General features: G+C 40.8%; 2 protein-coding genes across 6 annotated transcripts; both read left to right on the top strand.

Annotated features, from left to right (window-relative positions):
- The first annotated feature begins 3,905 nt into the window (after positions 1-3,905).
- On the top strand, positions 3,906-7,844 carry COMMD3 (COMM domain containing 3). Its single transcript, XM_037510700.2, has 8 exons — positions 3,906-4,088; positions 5,421-5,532; positions 5,631-5,694; positions 5,795-5,829; positions 6,197-6,257; positions 6,344-6,400; positions 6,496-6,555; positions 7,484-7,844. The coding sequence occupies exons 1-8, from the start codon at positions 3,950-3,952 to the stop codon at positions 7,541-7,543; spliced, it is 588 nt and encodes a 195-aa protein (XP_037366597.1). The 5' UTR covers positions 3,906-3,949; the 3' UTR covers positions 7,544-7,844.
- An 847-nt stretch (positions 7,845-8,691) lies between these two features.
- Positions 8,692-18,716, top strand: BMI1 (BMI1 proto-oncogene, polycomb ring finger). Of its 5 annotated transcripts, XM_037510699.2 has the most exons (11): positions 9,122-9,302; positions 14,063-14,193; positions 14,509-14,605; positions 15,215-15,270; positions 15,361-15,411; positions 15,561-15,669; positions 15,750-15,795; positions 16,159-16,257; positions 16,538-16,618; positions 16,707-16,845; positions 16,928-16,964. In XM_037510699.2, the coding sequence occupies exons 2-11, from the start codon at positions 14,082-14,084 to the stop codon at positions 16,933-16,935; spliced, it is 798 nt and encodes a 265-aa protein (XP_037366596.1). In that variant the 5' UTR covers positions 9,122-9,302; positions 14,063-14,081; the 3' UTR covers positions 16,936-16,964. The 5 variants fall into 5 exon arrangements, with proteins under 5 accessions (XP_037366592.1, XP_037366596.1, XP_037366594.1 ...); XM_037510695.2 differs by having other exon boundaries at positions 8,692-9,302; positions 16,707-18,716; XM_037510697.2 differs by lacking the exon at positions 9,122-9,302 and adding an exon at positions 13,285-13,347 and having other exon boundaries at positions 16,707-18,716.
- Positions 18,717-20,516: the final 1,800 nt, after the last annotated feature.

Consider the following 20,516-nt stretch of genomic DNA (forward strand, 5'->3'; position numbering starts at 1 on the left):
TGTTATAGAGTTATCTTTCATGATTAAAGTAGCTAACAAAATCATGGCATAACACTCTTGATAGCTTGTAAATTTGACTTCAGAAATTCAAGAGTTTTCTCATTTTTGACAACATTTTGACTATAGAAATTTACAAGGTTTAACAAAATTTTGACTTCAGGAAATGTTTTGAGATTTATCTTTTAAAACAACTTAATTTCTTACTAAAGTTATACTTTATTAAAACAATTTAAAACATTTATTTGTCTTATTCTTATTTCACATTTGAAGTTTTATATTTGCTATTTCCCTGTCATTATTTGAAAAATGAAAAATTTTAAATTATACTAAATGATGAAAATATTACTGAAATCATAATTACACTAGTCAAAATGTTTTGAATTTAAGTTTTAGAGGGAAAAATCCTAAAGCACTCATGCAAAACCATAAGCATGAATTTTTTAAGTGTATTAGAGAACATTGTGTCATTGATTTCATTCATTTCTAATGATTTAATTCATTCCTTTGAGTTCTTGTATCTTTAATATAACTAGCATTTCACTTTCCTTTCAAAAATTAATGTACTAATTCCACTGAAATGAATTTGAGTTTCTTCTAAAAGTCCACATATACAAGATAGGTTAGATTGTGTGAGGGAGTAAAAGGACATTTGCCAGCATTAATTATATTAATGACCAATTATATATTATTAGGGATTAGATCAAAATAAAAGCCTTGCTGTCCCCCTTTGAATACTCAATGTGGCCTGTTTGACAACATGTGTGTGACTCAGTTTGAGACCAATGTGTTCTGTGATGATGAATGTGCAAAAATGTGACCTTTTAAATTCTAAGTGTCAATGTATTCCCTACCAATTGAAGATATTTAATAAAGTAATGGATATAAATTTCTCTCCTCTCTATATAAATTTTCTAAACTTCACTGAAATTTTTACCTGTATACTCAAATATCATGTGTAACTCAGCAAAACAGTCTTTCCAACTGCCCACTTTTGGTTAAAATAGCTGTAAAGTAGTAAATTATAGTTTTATTAATATTTATTTCAAAGCTTTAAGACCACTAATCATCAAAGAACCAGTGTTAGGGAACAAGGAGAAGATGACTTCTTGTGTACATGTAATTTTTAAAGAGTTTTAAACTTTCTTCTCTGTAGAAAATGAGTAATCTTCAATGCACAGGGATAAAATAGATGCCTGCAAGAATGCATAGAATGTACAATAAACTTCTGGATGCCTTATGGGCACTTAGCCATACTTTTTTTTCCCCTCCCCATGGATGTTCAAGTAACTCTTCTATGTAAAGGAATACAATCCTTCAGTTTTGTTTAAGCAAAAGCAAAAAAAAAAAAAAAAAAAAACCATGTATATATTACACAAGTAAGTCACTAAAATACACTGAAATATCATTAAGAATGAACCAAGACTCTTGGTTGCAGCAATAAAATCAGTGTATTTAATTAATATTGTTAGAAAAACTATGTATGAACACATTCTGGGGGAAAAAAGTCATTTAAAAAGTTTGCTTTGTTCCTTGAAATAGCATTGGGATTTTCACTACTCTTTAAAATACTCTGCATGTTCAAACTCAGTAGACTAAACTTAGCCTCAAGGAGCTCTTTGAAAGAAAAAGTATGTGCATCTGAAACAACAGAATGGATATTCAAACATCTTCATGTTAATAATATATTTTGCCTTCTAAACTACAAATGCTGAGGAAGAAAATGCTGATAATTGTTTTTCCTTTTTGAGACCCCAGAAATTATTGAAGAATTAGAAAGCATCATTTTAAATAATATGTTAGTGTTTTAAAAATACACTGTTTCTTTTGAACTGGTTACTTTTTTTTTAGAAACCACTGCAATATTGGTCTCTGTACTATGAGTACAATTAAAATGGGCTGGAACTTTAGAAGCTATATAATCAGTCTTTCCCAAGGCCTCATGGCACACTTGTTAACTTTATGAAGTAAAATATTTTCTAGTATTCTCTTTTTAAATTGATAATCCCATGCCTCTTTCAAAAGTAGTTGAAATAAATATATCTATAGTAGAAAAATTCAGTTTTTTAGTATCAGAAAATATGGTGAAAATTTTTGTGTGAGCTGGAAATGTACCTATTGCTTGGGCCTAACACATGAATATATTTAAGCAAAAGAAGACAAAGACCCTGTAAAATGTACTTACATTTGTACATGAGAGGAATATGCCAGTTCTTATGGAAACAATTTTTATGAAGATTGTAACTTTTATGCCCACATTTTATTGTATTTATTTTCCTCTTTTAAAATATTTTAAGAATCTATGCTTATGAAGTGTACACTTTCCTTTTCAACACCAAGTTGAATATGATGAGGATGATCAACTTAAATTTTCTCTAAGACTATTAACAAACAGTGTTGTGTTAGGTCATAAAATATTTAAATAATAAACATAATGAACTTGGGTGCTATTAATATTATGTAACATTTACACAACTCTGCCCTGTAAAACATCCCCTGTGTAAATCAGATAGCTGCAAGTTTTCAACTGACATTTTACGACTGATGAGAAACAAGGAGTTCAGAATGAAAACGAGAGATGGGAAGAAAATATGAGTTGATTATAGGTATTTGTTTCATCAAGATTCTAGGGAGACTGTTCGAAATACTTTCACTGCTCCTATGTGCTCACAGATCTGAGGAGCAAGTTATGTATTCCAGAGCCTTCAAAGGAAAACTGAATAGTTACACAATCTGTTACTGATGCTAAATTATTCCATTGTGTCCTTTTGTTGTAAAACAGGTGTTCTTATATTGGGACAAGGTTAAATGTTGACTATATTCATCAGAAACAATCTTTTTTCCAATTAAGTACCTAAATTATGCCCCAAAGTTTTTCAATAAGACTGTCATAAATAATTGCTCAAGACTAAAACACCATTGTTGTGCCTTATCTCTTCCTCCACACAAGAACATGATTTTTTACTTTTCTCTTAAAATTCTTTTTGATGAAAAATGTGTAATCTGCTTCGCTTTTTTGTTCTCCAACTTCGTAAAAATATAAAGGGAAAGATACAATATTTGTGTCTTGAAGGTTATACCCATCTGGAACAATATTTCACTTCTCATAAAGCCACTCCTGTTATTTTACTAAGATAACTGTCTAATATAAATATGTAAAGAGTCCACTGAGTAATCAAAACGGAGCCATAAATTTGGATCATTTTGTTTTTCAAAGGTATTCATTTGCAGCGGCATATAAACATTTTAATAATTCTTTCAAATATGTTCGTGAACATTTTATTAATCTCTTAATTGCTGGAGCCCAGTAGGCACACCCGCGCACTGCATGAGCGTGCACACCCATCTCGAGCAGCAAAGTATCAACTGCCGTATTCCAGAGGTGACAATGACAAGCATTCTGTAATTACAAGTCCACAGTCTCACTCACAAAAAGGCAATTCTGGGAGTCAGGCTGCTGAGTTAAACAAAAAAAAAAAAAAAAAAAAAAGCCAAAAGCAACCAGTTGCCTTAAATTGGAGCTCCCCGCAGCCTTTCGCGCTGAGCGAGGCAAGGCGAAGGCGTAGCTGTCGCGGGGGGGTGGGGGCCGGGACCCCGACACTGTCCAGCGCTCCCCAAGTGGGTCTCCCACGGAGCGCGCCCGCGCAGCCCCGCGCGAGCCGGTGACAGCCGGAGGTGAGCGCCGCGCGCCAGGGAAAGCGTCTAGCGCGTCCACAAAGCACCGGGGCCGCCCCCCGCCGGGGAGAGGCAGCCCCGGCGGCCCGCGCAGGAGGAAGGGCAGGACGGAAGCGGCGGCGGGCCCGCGCGCAGGGGGAAGGCCGGCGGGGAGGCCCAGGGCGGGGAGGCCCACAGCCGGCGCCGCCGCCCGAGCCGCGCGCGCGCGCGGCCGCATCAGCTGAGCGCGCGGCGCGTGTCACGTGGTGCGCGTGTCGAAGGTCACGGCGCGCTCACAATGGAGCTCTCGGAGTATGTGCAGAAAGGCGTCCAGATGCTGGCGGATCCCCGCTCCTTCGACTCCAACGCCTTCACGCTTCTCCTCCGGGCGGCTTTCCAGAGCCTGCTGGACGCCCAGGCGGATGAGGCCGTGTTAGGTAAGCCGCTCGGCCCCGAGCGGGATCGGCCTGGGTGGAGGGGCGCTCGAAGAAGTGCAGCGAGACCGAGCGAGAGGGGCGAGCCCTGGGGAAAGGAAGTCTCCGGGCTTTGCCCTGGCTCCGAACCGAGTCTGGGGATGAAGCTCTGCCAGAACCCAGAGCCGACCCTGAGCATTGTTCTGTCCCCAGTTGGCACCTGCACATTTCCAGCTACATGTTCCCGGTCAGATTTCCCCTCCCAGCTTCTTTGTTCTTTTGGAAAGCCCGTGTTCAAGTCCTGTTTGTGGCCTAAACATCTGAGGTTTTCAATCTGAAAGCAAAAGCTGTTTGACACTTGGACTTCATCAGGGGAGCTCCCTGCAACCCCAGCTTTCAGTGCCAGGCTGGCGAACGTTTTAAAGGGTCTGTTTCCAAAGTAATTACTAGGTCAAACACTGTTGACATTTTGTAACTTGGAGAATACCTCAAGTTCCTGTGATCGTTCCAAAACTCTAGTACCGCGTTTTGTACAGTTTTCCAAGCCTAGAACTTTAAAGTGTGGTGCATAATGTTTGGTTCCGCACCAGTCACCAGGAGGCGAGTCTCTGTTAAGTGGTGCGGTCAGTGATTGCGGAGTGTGGTTGTCAGTATGGATTGAAAGCTTACTTTAAGATGATCGCCTTAGCTAATTTTCTTAAATGTAAATATCCCAACAATTCAAATTTTGGGTTTTTTTTTTGTAGTTTCATGAAGTAAACATTTGTACAAAAAGTATGAAAGTGGAAGTTCTTTAAACGAAAATAGTAACCACCACCTGGGTTAATTTCAGAAAAAGAATAGCTGTCAAAACCTTAAAATATTTTGAAAATTGTATTTTATATTAGGAACTCGTGTCCTTCCCTCACCCCCTCCCGCTTTAATTTATTCATGTCCATGGAGCCAGTTACCCTAAAGTGAATCACTCTTTAGGGGAAAAAAAGCTTTTGCTTAAATTTATACTTTGTAGAATATTTATCTTATTTTACTTTGAATTTACGTCATCCAGTATGAGAATGATCACTGTACAGTTATTTTCTGGAACTATACTTGTTTATAAAAATAATGAAAAAAGAAGAAAAAAAATAAGTGAAGGTAATTGAGACCAGGTAACAGAATTATTAATGTGTTTGTTCTTTTGCCTTTGACCTGGTTGCTCATCTCATTTACTTATAATTGCTAGTCCTTACACATGAATTCTTTCTGTTAACTTGTTAAGAGGTTTTAAAATGCAAATTAAATATCTTTTTTTAAAAAAGAAACAACTCTATACAGAATTTATTATCACAGGCATCACTGGCAATTAATTTATTTTAGATCACCCAGAACTGAAACATATCGATCCACTGGTTTTAAAACATTGTCATGCAGCAGCTGCAACTTACATACTAGAAGCAGGAAAGCAAAGAGCTGACAAATCAACTCTGAGGTACAGGAATTATTTAAATATTTATTTTCAAACTACCTTTATGATCCCAATTTCAGATTTTAAAATTGAACTTTGGCTTCCCCCCCCCCCTTCTCTAGCGCTTCTCTAGAAGATTGTAAATTTGACAGCGAGCGAATAGAACTGTTTTGCACGGAATATCAGGTTAATTACATTTTTTACAATTAACAATGCTATTTTTCTTCAACTCTGTTTGCAAAAATGTGTTTTCTTTCTTTTTTCTTCTCCCCCCCTCTCCCTGCAGAATAATAAGAATTCCCTAGAAATTCTACTGGGAAGGTAGGTACTGTATAAGGTATCAAGCTGAGCCACTTTTCACTTGCAGGTATGAATGGAGAGTGCTGGTGTGAAAACAGGGCCAAAAAAAAAAAAAAAAAAAACCAAACAGGGACCTTGGCCCAAAAAAAGGGACCAAAGGGCAAATGAAAAGAAGTTAAGCTAATGTTTTTAAAGATAAAGTTTATTGAGATGATTTTTAAATATATTTGTACTATTCAGAACTTGAAAATAAAATTTAACAATGTTTTAAGACTGGATTAAAATTGTGTGTGGGTGGTGGTGGACTGTAGACACCATTCTTAGTAAAGATAAATACTGATAAGTTATTCTGTAGATAAGATGTGCAAATTGTCTTTGTATTTTTCAGCATAGGCAGATCTCTCCCTCACATAACTGATGTTTCTTGGCGTTTGGAATATCAGATAAAGGTAAAGTTTAACTGTTTCCAAGGGTAGTAAGGGAACTTTATTAAAAAATAGTTAAAAGTTGAAACATATGTGTTGTGTTGTTTTAGACCAATCAACTTCATAAGATGTACAGACCTGCATATTTGGTGACCTTAAATGTAGAGGTATTTATGCATAAGCTCTTGTCTACAAAATAAATGTCTAAATGAAAATTTAAATTTCCTTGATTTAAATAAACTGCTTTTTTTTCCTTCCCTAGAATACTGATTCACGATCCCACCCAGAGATTAGTTTTAGTTGCAGCATGGAACAATTACAGGTATGGTATTAGGATCTATGAGTATGTCTTTGTTTTTTGTAATGTTTGAGAATTATGCTTAGGGAAATTTCCAAAGAAAAATAACATAATCATGTGTAAGTAGATAATGAAGGTTGGTTAAGGTTTAATGGGAAGGGGGTTTCAAAAGCAATATTTTAACATAGACTTCACTTTTGGAATTAAGGTGTTAACTAATAGAGAATTGGTCTTTATTTGCCATTCCCTCCCTATTAAAAGAAACTTTTGAAGTTAGTATTGAGTGTAAAATTCTCCTATTTGTGTTGTTTGATCCAGTAGAACAAAGCAAAGTTAAGAGTATAACTTTGAAAATGACTTCTTTGCTGTTAGAAACTGACTTTAACTTTCTAAACAAGATTTTCAAAGCATGGTTTTAAATGACCATAAAGGGAGAGTATACATAGGATTCTAAAACTGTTTATATTGACACTGTAAAACTGGGGAGATTCAAAACTTCATTGATCAATGGTTGTGACAATGAAATTATGTCTTACCATTTGTGAAAAATTAAGATCATGACTTGAAAGTTTGATGAATTAAAACCTTTCAAAGGACATGCCAGGCAGTAGTTTTAATGTAAACAACCTAACTTTAAACTTCCAGAAAATGCAAATGTAGCATGATCTTTGTTAGATAACTTGGGAAATTTTCTTTAGCTGTATCTTGTCTGTTAAGAGCATTCGGTAGGAAATCTTACTTCAAATCTGAAGACAAGTAGCCAGCTTGAAGATGAGATCTTTTATAGGAAAATCTTTTAACGGGTAACCGTTTGTCGAAGGTTAAAATCCTTGTGAATTTTAAACTTGGTTAGAAAGTGTCACCCGACTTTTTTCTTGCATCTCTCTCAAGCTTGGTTCAGATTTTCCCGCGTTTTATCCTGAGAGCGTGGGATGATTTACGTCTTTTTTAGGATTTAGTGGGAAAACTTAAAGATGCTTCAAAGAGCCTGGAAAGAGCAACTCAGCTGTAACCTGGAAATGTTGACGATCTGCCCGGTCAGAAGGAAGACCAGAAATGTGTCGCTGTCGGCCGAACCATCGTTTGTGCGAACTGGATGCCCTCCTTTGTAGTAGAAAAGTTTTTCTTTTGAATTTATGCCACTCATCAGTTTTGACACTTATTTTTTTTTTTGCACTGTGCAAGTGTTAAGAGGGAAATTCTGCTTAAGTGAATCATCTTAGCGTTACCTGTGCATTGACCCATTTTGATCCTGTTTTCAAGTGTTACGAAAGGAAAGACAGTATTACCCTCTGAATAAATAAGTTGTTTTCACAAAAAAAGTAGGGAGAGTTTGTTCGTGTTCGAGCTGGCGTGTCATTGCTGTGAAGTGATTAGCGTGAACTGTTAACGACCACCTTTTCTCTGGGCTAAACAGTGGGAAAGGATGCGAACCCCGGGATTTCTCGAAGACCCGAGCCTCGCGCCTCGGGGAGCGGGCGCGGTCGTCCCGCGGCGGGAGGCGGCGGGTCCCGTTACCTCCCCGGAGGGCTCGCCCGCGGGACTCCCGAGGCCCGGCCGCGCCGGCCGCCGCGCGGGGCTCCTGCCCGGAGCGAGCCGCTGCCCGCGCGCGCCCCGCCTTGGCCGCTGGCGGGTGGGGAAGGGGCCGGCGCGGCCGCGGGAAGGCAGGGGCGGGCGCTGTTGTTTCCGCGAGCCCAACTCGGGCGCAGGTTCCGCGCGGCGCCAGCGTCTGGGCCGCAGCCGTGGGGCCGGCGGGGCCGGGCTGGGGGGGGCGGTGACCCGGCGCTCTCCTCAGCGGGCGCCCACGAACATGTGTGCCGCGGGCGGGGGCGGGCGGCGGAAAGAAAGACCTAACGGGGGGGGGGCGGCGCGGGCTGAGCGGCGTGCGGGGCCGAGCGGAGCCCGCGCCGAGCAGGGGGGCGCGTGAGGCGCTGTGGAGAAACGTCTCCGCGGCCGCGCCAGCGCCGCCGCCGCGCGGAGCGGGCGGGGGGCGGGGGGAGGGGGCCGGGTCGCGCGGCCGCGAGGGGAGGGGGCGGCCGCGGCCCGACTACACCGACACTAATTCCCAGGCCGCCCTTAAGGAATGAGGGGAGCACGTGACCCGGTGGGGGGCGGCGGGGGAGGGGGCGGGCGGACTCTGAGCCATTTTGGAGCCGGTGTCAGTTTCCACTCCGCCTTCAGCGGTGCATTTTTTTTCCACCTTCCCCTCCCCCCCTTCATCCTTCCTCCCCTCTCCCTGCCTCTCCGCACGCACACACGGCGCCCCCGCCCGCCCGCCGCCCCCCTCAGCAACTATGAAATAATAATCGTAGTATTAAAGGCAGAGAGCGGGGCGAGACAATGGGGAGGTTGGCGAGGGAGCCCCGCTCCGGCTTAGAAACACCTCCCAGCCCCGCAGAATAATCCCGCTCGCGCCCCCTCCGCGCGCGCCCTCCCCCGAGCGCGGAGCGGGCGGCGGCGGCCGAGGAGGAGGCGGAGAGGAGGAGGCCCCGGAGGAGGAGGCGTTGGAGGCCGAGGCGGAGGAGGAGGAGGCCGCCGAGGAGGAGGAGGCCGCGGCGCAGGAGCAGGAGGAGGCCGGGCCCGGGAGGCGGCATGAGCGCAGCGCGGCGGCCGCGGCGCCTCTCGGCCGCGCTCGTTGCCCATTGACAGCGGCGTCGGCAGCTCGCTCCAAGATGGCCGCTTGGCTCGCATTCATTTTCTGCTGAACGACTTTTAACTTTCATTGTCTTTTCCGCCCGCTCCGATCGCCTCTCGCCGGCTGCTTTTTCCGGGTACGTAGGAGGCGAGGCGCCTCCGGGACGGGGCCGGGGCCCGGGGGGGGCCGCGCGGGGCTCGGGCCGGCCGCGGGGGCGCGGGGAGCGGCCCCCCGCGCCCGGCCCGCGCCGGCCGGGAGGGCGCTGACAGCGTGGGCGCCGAGCCCCGCGCCGCCGCCCGCCCGCCGGCCCCGCGCGCCGCCCGGCCCCGCGCGCTGCCCGCGCCCGCGAGCGCGCGCCCGCCGCCGCCCGCCGCCTCCCGCGGCGCCGGGACCGACCCGCAGCCCGCGCCGCGCCGCCGCCGCCAGCCGGGCTCGGCGCCGCTCCAGCCGCCGCCCGCTCCGGCCCGGGACGCGCCGCGCGCGGCCCCACGGTTTAGTTCTTTTCTCCCCCGGGCTCCCCGCTAGCCCCTCGCGACGCACATGGTCCCGGAGAAGAAGTCTTGTATTTCCAGCCTCGGCGGCTCCCCCGGTCGCGGCGCCCTTTGTTGAGAGGTAGATTTTGATGAAACGGGACGGGATCCTGAAATCGGGAGCTGCCTGGGTCAAGTGGCTTCCCTCCTCTCCCGAAGAAGGGACTTTTGGGGGGCTTAAACTTCCAGGGAGCGCCCCATTTTATAGGGATGGGTTACGTGGGGGGCAGCGATCCCGCCTAGGTGGCTGTTAGGCTGGAGGGAACCCAGACAAAAATATTATTAACTTAACTTGGAGGGACACTTGTGTGAAATTGGATGGCTTGTAAGATGGCGGTTCCCAGTTGTTTCCAAGGGCTCCTGCTTTTGGGTTTAAAAGTGGTCAAGTTTGCAAGGTGTGATCTGTCGGGAGTCTTGGATAAGTTCTGCAAATACTTGGGACGTCGTCAGTGGGAATTGGGCATTTCAAATTTGGAGCTTTTTCTGGAGGGATGATGGTGACTGGACATGAGCCTTGCTGAGGGTTTCTTTTCTTTCTCCCCATCTTTTCCCCACTCTTTGCCCCCTCTCTCGGAACTACAGTTTTGATCTCAACCTCAGCTATGGGATGCACTTAGAACCGTGACTTTCGTCCACTGTGTTTTATAGGTTTTGCTAGGTGTCAGCATAGGTCATGTGGTAAAGAGATGCTTTGGAAAAAGGGGCATTGAAAAGTTGATTGCATATGTTTATTTAGTCTTTTGGGCTTGACAGCACTGCAGCATGCTCTTTTTCCCAGAGATTTACAGTTAATAATTGGAAGTAAACAAGTAAAGAGACTTTGATCATTCCCAATTGCAATAAAAGGATTTAGTGGGCTTAGTGGTCACGGTTCAGTATTTGAAAGAGAAGCATGTATTAACCCTTCCCCTTAAAGTAGGCAAAATTCTGGGTATACTTAATCAAATCCAAGTGTAGGTTAGTGGTATCTAGGCTGTTTTGAGTAGCTTAACCTATATTTTGTAGGAACCTTAACCCTAAGTTCTGAAAACACATCATAAACTCCAATGAATACTTGATACTTATGGATGCAAATTGTTGACTGTATATATGAACTTATTGTAACTACATTAGCATTTGAGTTTTATCTTAAGTAGACTGAGTAGAGTCCCTTAGAGGTTGATTTTTTCATCAGCAAATTTATAAATTTTTTAATAATTGAGTTCATTCCCATACATCTACCCCAAAGTGTAAACGTGTTTGAAATAACCTACCTGTGCAGAGTACATGCCTAGTAACAGTATCTTTAAACCATACAAAAGGCATTATGCATACATGTGTGTATAGACACACTTTTTTTGGTAAGAAAAGCCAGCATTTAATTGCACTTGATAAACCCATTGATACTCTACCATCAAGTTGTTCTTAGATATACATTAAGTGCTCAGATAGCCAAATTCTCTTCAGGAGTCAAATTAACCCCAACTTTACCCATACTTGTATTGGGCTGTGAGCCCCAACTGGGGTTATGGAGTTCATTTGCATTTCTTAGATTTCAATAGCCTAGCTGATTGTTAACATAAGAACTTGCTTCTGTTTTCCTTCATTTTGACATCTCTGGTGTTAGGCCTCCAACTAAACTGACAGCCCCAACTGAGTATGTTATAATGGCAAGTTTTAACTACTGTGTATTTGTACTATTGTGTGTTTGATGCACTTTTGCTTGCTTAACTGGCAGTTTCTGTGTTAGAACTTAGAAGGTCTTAATTTCTAAGGTACACAAGATTGTTTCTTAAGCCTTATCAAGCATGTTTTGGAAAGTCATTAGGGTGCCAGTACTTTCCAGTGATACAAAAGATAAAGAACTGATTTTTATGTAAGTAACAAAGTGATATTTACTAGCATTATAAGTGGTGTTAGGGTTGTGGCCAAATTCTTCTGAACTGAGATAGAGGTGTAGTGTGAATTAAGACTGAAGATGAATTTGAAAGGGTTTTGGTCAAGTACATGTGACTTAAATGTTCAAAGCCAACCAGTAGATAACCTTCCACTGAGGTTTGATTATTCTTTGTATTAGTATTTGTTTGCTGGTGTTGGCTTTCTGTAGAGGAGAAATAAAGGCAGCTTTTTTTTTTTTTAATTATTATTGAAGCCCCTTCCTAAACTTAATGACCAGCGATATTAGTGTGCTATGCTTTCACGGCAAACAGAAGTATTACCTTACTGACTGTCTTTCTAGGAATGCTCCCGCGGTTTCACAAGGAGAGTTTTCTTTAAGAACCAAGACTTGTCTTTAATCACCAACTGCAGTGGATTTAAATATTGCTACTCTTCAGGGATACTGCTCCACCCACAACTTCTCTGCAGTCCCACTTAAGTTTATATTAGCATTATTTTGACAATATTCATCTGAACAAGTAACCCAAAGATAACTGAGGAGTCACACATGAAGTTTTCTGATTGAAATTGATGAAGTTTTCTGATTGAAATCACTGGTTGCCACTGTGGTTACATTTACCAAAGAGAACTTTGTTTTGGTTTTATCGTTGTCTAGTACTCTAAAGCTTTTCAGTTTCAGCGAGTTGAGGTCTGTTGATTAGCATCCCCCTCTTCTGCATTAAAATTCCCTGAAATTAAAACCTTAGGTGCACTTTCAAGTTTCACATGTGCCTAGATTTTTAGTCAAGGCAGCTTTGAGAATGTACTTAAGACAGATCTAGAACCTAGGTCTTATTTCAGGTTCTGAAGTGAGTGAAATGGGGCAAAATGTATTTTTCAGGAACGCTGCACCGAGTAATTGACTTCCCTGTACGCTGGTGTATTGTTGCTGACAGTTCCCTCCCGTGACTGTTCTGTAATATATGATATCTATTGGGAATACCATTTCATCGTGTTAGGGTTTGTATGGAGAGTAGGCTGAGAAAGTGACATTTGTTTTTCTCTCCTATCATTACTCTGGGTTGACAAGGTGTTGATTTAGCGTTGGGAATGGGCTGGTCACATGGTTCTTTACATATTGTCACTATCGAACCGATTAGTTTTTCTTGCCTCCAGCATAGTTCAAACAGAACACAGGGCTTGCCCCCTCCTTCTTGCTGTAAAACAGATTTCAGTTTCCAAAACTTGGTACCGCTCATCTGACCTACAGGAGAACTTCCTATCAGAGAAGAAAACTTTAAAGAGGTTCAGTTGAATAAACATCTCTGCAGTTTGAGCCCTGACGGTTTCGGGCTAAGTGCACTGTTGGCGATTCTCAGAAGCTCCCTTCGTGAAATTTTTGACCTAGTGATGACTACCAGGAAAGACCGAGTCCAGCTCTGAGAGGTCCTCGCAGCGCGTCGGCGGCGGAGAGAGGCTCCAGAGCGAGTCCGCGCCGGCCGGGAGTGCGGTTTGCATTTTCCTTTGCCCGTCGCACACTCGGGTGCCCCCCGCGCCGCCGCCCCGGTGGCCCAGGGCCGGGATCCTGCGCCCGGCGCGGCGGGGCCGCCCCCCCGCCCCCCCGCGCGCGGCGCCCGCACCCCACCCCGCCCCCGCGCCGGCCCCGCCCCCGCGCCGCGCGGCCCCTCCCCGCGCCCGCCGCGCCGCCGCCCGCCGCCCCGCACGCCCGCCGCGGTCCGGGCTCGGCCGGGCTCCGCGCGGAGTTGCCGAGGTGGCCGGATGCCAAGTGTAAGTGTAAGTTGCTATGGAAACCCCGACCGAGGCGAGTTCCGAATCCCGAGCGAGACGCAGCCCCGGGCGCCGCCGGATCCGCCCCCCTCATCCAGGCCCCAGGGCGGCCGCGCTCAGGCCCCGCCGGAGGCCGCGCGAGGTGCTTCCCCGCGCCGGCACCCGCTCCGGAAATGCCCGGGATGCGGCCGCGCGGGGCGGCGCGCCTTTGTATGGCGCGGGAGCTGCCAGGCTGGGCGGCCCGAGCCGCCTGAAACAGCGGGAGCCCCTGGGAGGCCGGGGCATGCTCCCAAATTTGCGACTGAAGATCCATAAGAAAGTTTCGCCATAAATCTGGAGCCCCGGCCCCGGCCCCGGCGGCTGGTGGAGTCCGCGGGGGCCGGCGACGCCCGCGGCGGCCCGGGCTGCCGGCCGAGGACAAATGGAAGAAAGACCCGACGCCTGCGCTCCCAGCCCCCACCCCAGACCTTTTCTTCTCGCTCCGGGAGTGACCTGAGGGACCAGGAGTTACTTAGCTGGATACTTTTTCGCCATTTCGGGAGAATTGATTTAGGTCTGATTAGTAAATTCCTTCTGTGGAAAACGGTGGGACAGCCCAGCTGTGCACTGTTGAAGGGAGCCTCATGAATTCCAGCATTGCCGAGTGTGCGGCTGCTTAGGAGTGGGAGATCATCTTGATTCTTTTCCTGGGAATTATGGCAAGTATTTCTGTGTCTTGCAGGATCTTTTATCAAGCAGAAATGCATCGAACTACCAGAATCAAGATCACTGAGTTAAATCCCCACCTAATGTGTGTGCTTTGTGGAGGGTACTTCATTGATGCCACAACAATAATAGAATGTCTACATTCCTGTAAGTACAGAATACAGACCTCTCTTGTGTTATGTGTGCATAGTATTTTGTCCTGAAATTTGAAAACTGAACTCTTCCTGCCATCCTTGGGACTCAAGTGATGGAGTCATTTTCTTGTCTCTAGTGACTTTTTTTCTTAATACATATTTAATATATGTATTTAACAAATTGTTAGAGTATCATTGAGTTATTTAGTTGGAAATACCTTTTGCCATTTATTATTTTGGTGCTACTAAGTCTCAGTTGTGGCAGTAATTTAATACTTAATTAGCATCTAATTTCTACACTTAAAAATTTTTATGTTTCTACTTTTAGTCTGTAAAACATGTATTGTGCGTTACCTGGAGACCAGCAAGTATTGTCCTATTTGTGATGTACAAGTTCATAAAACCAGACCACTACTGAATATAAGGTAGGAAAATGTTTAAAATTATTGTAATTGTTATTGGAAAGGTATAATTTAGTAAACGTTACTCCCATTTATTTTGAAAATAAAATTTTCAGAAAATTTACTAATTTACTAATTCCCACCTAATGTATATGTTTTGTGGAGGGTAGACCTTAATTTCTTGTCATCTTAATAGTGAGTCACTTTAATGTTCACTATCTTTCAAGTGATTTCACTATCTTTCAAGTGATTAGAAATTTTTTTATTTGTCTTGTAAAAACTGAATTCTCTGTTTTTGCATGTTTTATTGACTTCATGGCAGGCAAGAGTAAATGTGTTTTAAGTTCTTCTTTTTTTTCCTCTTTATTCTTTGTTCATATTAGCTGATTTAGTATTGTGAAAGGCACACTTCTCTTTACTCAGTGAGAGTAAATCTGTTAGAGATTTTTCTCCTGATTTTAAAAGAGTGCTACTACATAAAGGATTTTTATTCTCATAGTTATAGCTATAGGTACAGACAGTGTCACAATCAAATAAAGTATTATATAGCACAAAGAAAACAAAGAATTTAAGTAACTTACGAACATTTTTAGTTTTGGGCCATTAATTGATAAATTGTGAATTCTTTTTCAGGTCAGATAAAACTCTTCAAGATATTGTATACAAATTAGTTCCAGGGCTTTTCAAAAGTGAGTGACTTACTGAAAAATGAATTTCAACTTTTTATCAGTTTTTCCTACTATACCAAATGTTTAAGTCTTTTTATTTTTCCCTTTCAGATGAAATGAAGAGAAGAAGGGATTTTTATGCAGCTCATCCTTCAGCTGATGGTAAACTCTTTGGAAGGGGGAAGACATTTTATTTGGAGGGAGAACTTACACAGTAATTTATTAAAATCGAATTTAATCTAAATTCCATTCTCCTGTGTGTATGATAATTGTTTGATTTTTTAAAATTTAATTCTAAAATGTCTTTATAGCTGCTAATGGCTCTAATGAAGATAGAGGAGAAGTTGCAGATGAAGATAAAAGAATTATAACTGATGATGAGATAATAAGCTTGTCCATTGAATTCTTTGATCAGAACAGGTAAATTCTTTAGGAAATGTATTTTATTTTAACTTCTTTATTAGCTACATAGTTCCACTAACAAATTTTCTGTTTCTTAGATTGGATCGGAAAGTAAACAAAGACAAAGAGAAATCTAAGGAGGAGGTATGTTTTGTGTTAAAAAATATATGGAAGAAACATTGTTTGGATTCTATTTTATGAGGGTTTATGTTGCCTTTCAGAATATTCTAGGATAAGAAAATGCTATCAAATAGAAGAAAATCATTGTGTTTGATGTTTAAAAGTGATCTGTATTCATAGCTAATAGCTAGAATTTATATATGATTGCTTTATCAGGAATATGTTCGTTTAGTTTTTATAATAATAACAAACTCAAATTTGAATTTAATCACATCCCAGTTTTTCTATTTAGTACTTTTTATCAATTTCCAGCAATAAAATTGAACCTTATTTCTTATCTGAAATTTAGGAATTGAAAAGTAATTACTTTTCTCTAATTACCTTTAGGTGAATGATAAAAGATATTTACGATGCCCAGCAGCAATGACTGTGATGCACCTAAGAAAGTTTCTCAGAAGTAAAATGGACATACCTAATACTTTTCAGGTATCTACTTTATAGTCTTTCTACATTTTATAGAGATCTTTTATTCTTCAATTACTTTTTCCTTTTTGGGTTCTGATTCCAAAAAACTTAAAAAATTAGCACTTAATTTTGAAATAGCTCTTAAAATGTTTGATATGAATTATGATTCATACTATGTAAACAAATCCCTTCATATTCAAGAAATGTTTTGAGAAAATGTTTTTGAAAGTATTTTTGGCTTACATTTAGATGATTTAGATTGTTCTTTGTGATACTTAATTGAAATACTATTTTTCAATAGATTGATGTCATGTATGAAGAGGAACCTTTAAAGGATTATTACACACTAATGGATATTGCCTACATTTATACCTGGAGAAGGGTAAGTGGCATATCTAATATTAGCAGTGTATTGTGGTAAACTATTGAAAGAGTTAAGACCATTTTTTTTTTTCCTTTTAACTTTATAGAATGGTCCACTTCCTTTGAAATACAGAGTTCGACCTACTTGTAAAAGAATGAAGATCAGTCACCAGAGAGATGGACTGACAAATACTGGAGAACTGGAAAGTGACTCTGGAAGTGACAAGGCCAACAGCCCAGCAGGAGGTATTCCCTCCACCTCTTCTTGTTTGCCTAGCCCCAGTACTCCAGTTCAGTCTCCTCATCCTCAGTTTCCTCACATTTCTAGTACTATGAATGGAACCAGCAACAGCCCCAGCGGTAACCACCAATCTTCCTTTGCCAATAGACCTCGAAAATCATCAGTAAATGGGTCGTCAGCAACTTCATCTGGTTGATACTGAGACTGTTAAGGAAAAAAATTTAAACCCCTGATTTATATAGTTATCTTCATGCCATTACAGCTTTATAGATGCTAATACATGTGACTATCGTCCAATTTGCTTTCTTTTGTAGTGACATTAAATTTGGCTATAAAAGATGGACTAGATGTGATATTCATATGGACGTTAATTAAACAGAAAGTTTGTTCCTATAAAGAATTGGTTTCTGAGAAGGCAGTCAAGATATTTTCTTGCGTGTTAGGAAAGATGTGAAATGGTTTCTGTAACCATTGTTTGAATTTGAAAATATTCTGCAATGGATATAAACTTTGGGCCATAGTTTGTTAATCTCAACTAACGCCTACATTACATTCTCCTTGATTGTTCTTGTTATTATGCTGTTTTGTGAACCTGTAGAAAACAAGTGCTTTTTATCTTAAAATTTAACAAACGGAAAGAATTTGCATAGAATAATGCATTCTATGTAGCCATGTCACTGTGAATAACGATTTCTTGCATATTTAGCCATTTTTGATTCCTGTTTGATTTTTACATCTCTGTTGCTACACAAAACCGATCAAAGGAAAGTAAACTTCAGTTTTACAATCTGTATGCCTAAAAGCGGGTACTACCGTTTATTTTACTGACTTGTTTAAATGATTCACTTTTGTAAGAATCAGATGGCATTATGCTTGTTGTACAATGCCATATTGGTATATGACATAACAGGAAACAGTATTGTATGATATATTTATAAATACTATAAAGAAAATATTGTGTTTCATGCATTCAGAAATGGTTGTTAAAATTCTCCCAACTGGTTCGACCTTTGCAGATACCCTATGTTATGCCTTATCAGCATAGAATGTTCTTAATGTGGATATCTATTTCTAAATTCTGTTCTATTGGAAGCAATTGGCAAGTCATAATACTGACTTTAGTAACAAGTTTACTTTTTACATTGTTACAGTAAAGAAAAACTTTTAACTAAGGAATTTGGAAATGGTATCATTTTCCATTGCTTATGATGGAATTAATGTGTTTTTAAAATGCATATTGATCATTATAATTCTAAACTTTTTAAATAAACCAGCAAATAGTTGGAAGGAGGCATTTTATCTAAAATTATTTTAATATGTGGCATAGCAGTAATTTCAAATTTAACAGTTGCTTTTACAATTACAAACAGTGGAATTGCCCTCTCTTTAATGTCTGGAAATAGAAGCAATTTATTACAAGCTTCTAGAGGTAATTTTTAAATAGAGTGAGCATGTTGAATTTACGATATGAATAACCCAAACCATTTTCAGTTTGTGTTTCGCTTTGGTCGAACTTGGTGTTTGTTCATCACCCATCAGTTATTTGTGAGGGTGTTTATTATATATGACTATTGTTTCATGTTTGTATGGGAAAAATGTAGCTGAACATTTCATTGTCCCCAGTCTGCAAAAGAAGCACAATTCTATTGCTTTGTCTTGCTTAGTCATTAAATTACTTTTACATATATTGCTGTTACTTCTGCTTTCTTTAAAGATACAGTAAATGAAGTTTTATGAAACCACAAAATACATATATTTTTATTTTGACCTAAATTTGTACAGTCCCATTGTACCTGTTGTTTCTAATTATAGATGTAAAATTAAATTTCATTTGTAATTGGGAAAAAACCAATAAAAAGGATATTCATTTAGAAAATAGCTAAGACTTTAATAAAAATTTGATATGAAAAGCACAACATGCAGAAGTTTTGGAAACCCTACAGTGGATTGCTACAGACAAAAGATGAAAAATCCATTGGTGTCTCAAAAGTGACGTTTCTAAGAAGTACATGCTTTGTTGTGTAATTGCTTGAAAACCCAATTGAAAGATGTCTGTTTATTTACTCTCAATCTGAAGTAAACATTACCCATGTTTGCCAATTTTGGTGAATTTAACTCATTGTTCTATGTAGGCTTCTCAAGCTTTTCATGATATCTAAGATAAGGAAAAGTTAATGGAATTTTCAAGTGGTAGTTTTAACTTTGGATTATGTATATGAAGGATAAATATTTTCTAAAGGCTAAAAACTTCAAATGCTAGTGGACTGTCATTTGACAAAACCAAGTTATAAGATCAACACGGAATTTGAAGACTGACATCTCAACTTTTTCATGATGAACTTATTAAACTTATAAAACATCAGATATTGTATTTAACAATATTTACCATACTTGAAAATGTGTCCGTTTTATTTGGAAAAGGATTTCCCCCCAATTTTGAAAGTTGCTTAAGTTTTGAAGAATATTTCAGCCTAAAATTTGTCTTAATAAATCAGAAAGTGATGTTTTTTGCATTATCTCTTAGCCAGCCAACACAGTCTGATAATTAAGATTTAAAACTTCTGCTAAACTACCATTTCAAAAAATTTCAACATTAGAAAAACCCATATCAAAGCTATTAGCTTTCTAATTCTTAACAGATAAAGCAGGGTACAAAAAGTAGGCGTTAAGGTTGATTCTTGCTTCTGAAGACTAGGATTTTATATCACAATGTAAGTGTTAAAATATTCCACAGAAAATGCCTAAATTGATTTCACAGATTTTAGTTTAAATGCAAAAAAGGAATGAGGCTGGTTGCTGTTGTGTAAATAGTGATCTATCTTGCTTTACACATGCATACCACTTCACAATCACTTTTTTGCTTTTAAAATTGCCGGCCCGTTAATTGCACTGAGTTGAAAAAAAAAAAAAGCTGTCCCTGGGTTGACTTAAACTATTGACGGTATTGCTTCGTTTCCATATCCACATGTGCAAATAAATGTAGGGTCTCTGGGGGTACAATGCAACAAAGTAAACTAGCAGCGGCTTTCCTTCTTCCTCTTATCCTTTCCCCAATATTTGTAGTTGTAGTTCATTTGGAAGTTGTTTTAGTACACTATGTATAGGCCTATCAAGATAAAGTTTTGTTATGAAACCTGAATAGCAATTTAACAGGAATCCATACAAAAATGCTACTTGCACTGGGCTAACAAAAAATGGAGATGTTTGACTCTTCAAAAAGTAATTTATGGTAGTCTTTTCAGGAGCTAGGATCTTATTTTTAGAATAATCTGTATAAAGGTCTCTAGTCTCTTGGAATTCTGGGGGTGAAGGAAGTGTTTTTCATATTTTAAAAATTTTATAAATCGCTCATCTTTTATTATCCCTGGAATAACAGTTGGAATTTCTGATTTAGTTTATTGCTTGTGTGAAATGGAGGCTACACATCGTATTCTCAAATACAATGGTTGGGTTTTCCCTATACAGCCTCTTTGGAACCCAAAACAGATAATCTTGATGAAATTACATTTTAAATGGTCCTTTAAAAATAAGCCTTTTAAACATCCAGTATGTTTGGAGAAACAACAGCTCCAATATAAGGTTCTTGGGTCAGATGAAGTCATTTCACTTGAAGATGTTTCTCCATGTATAAAATAAACACTACAACAGGTGATTATTTTTAAGGCTGCTCTAAAAA

Source organism: Talpa occidentalis, unplaced genomic scaffold, assembly GCF_014898055.3.
Source record: "Talpa occidentalis isolate TD23 unplaced genomic scaffold, MPIMG_talOcc4v2.1 talOcc4.14, whole genome shotgun sequence".
Taxonomy (NCBI): Eukaryota; Metazoa; Chordata; class Mammalia; order Eulipotyphla; family Talpidae; genus Talpa; species Talpa occidentalis.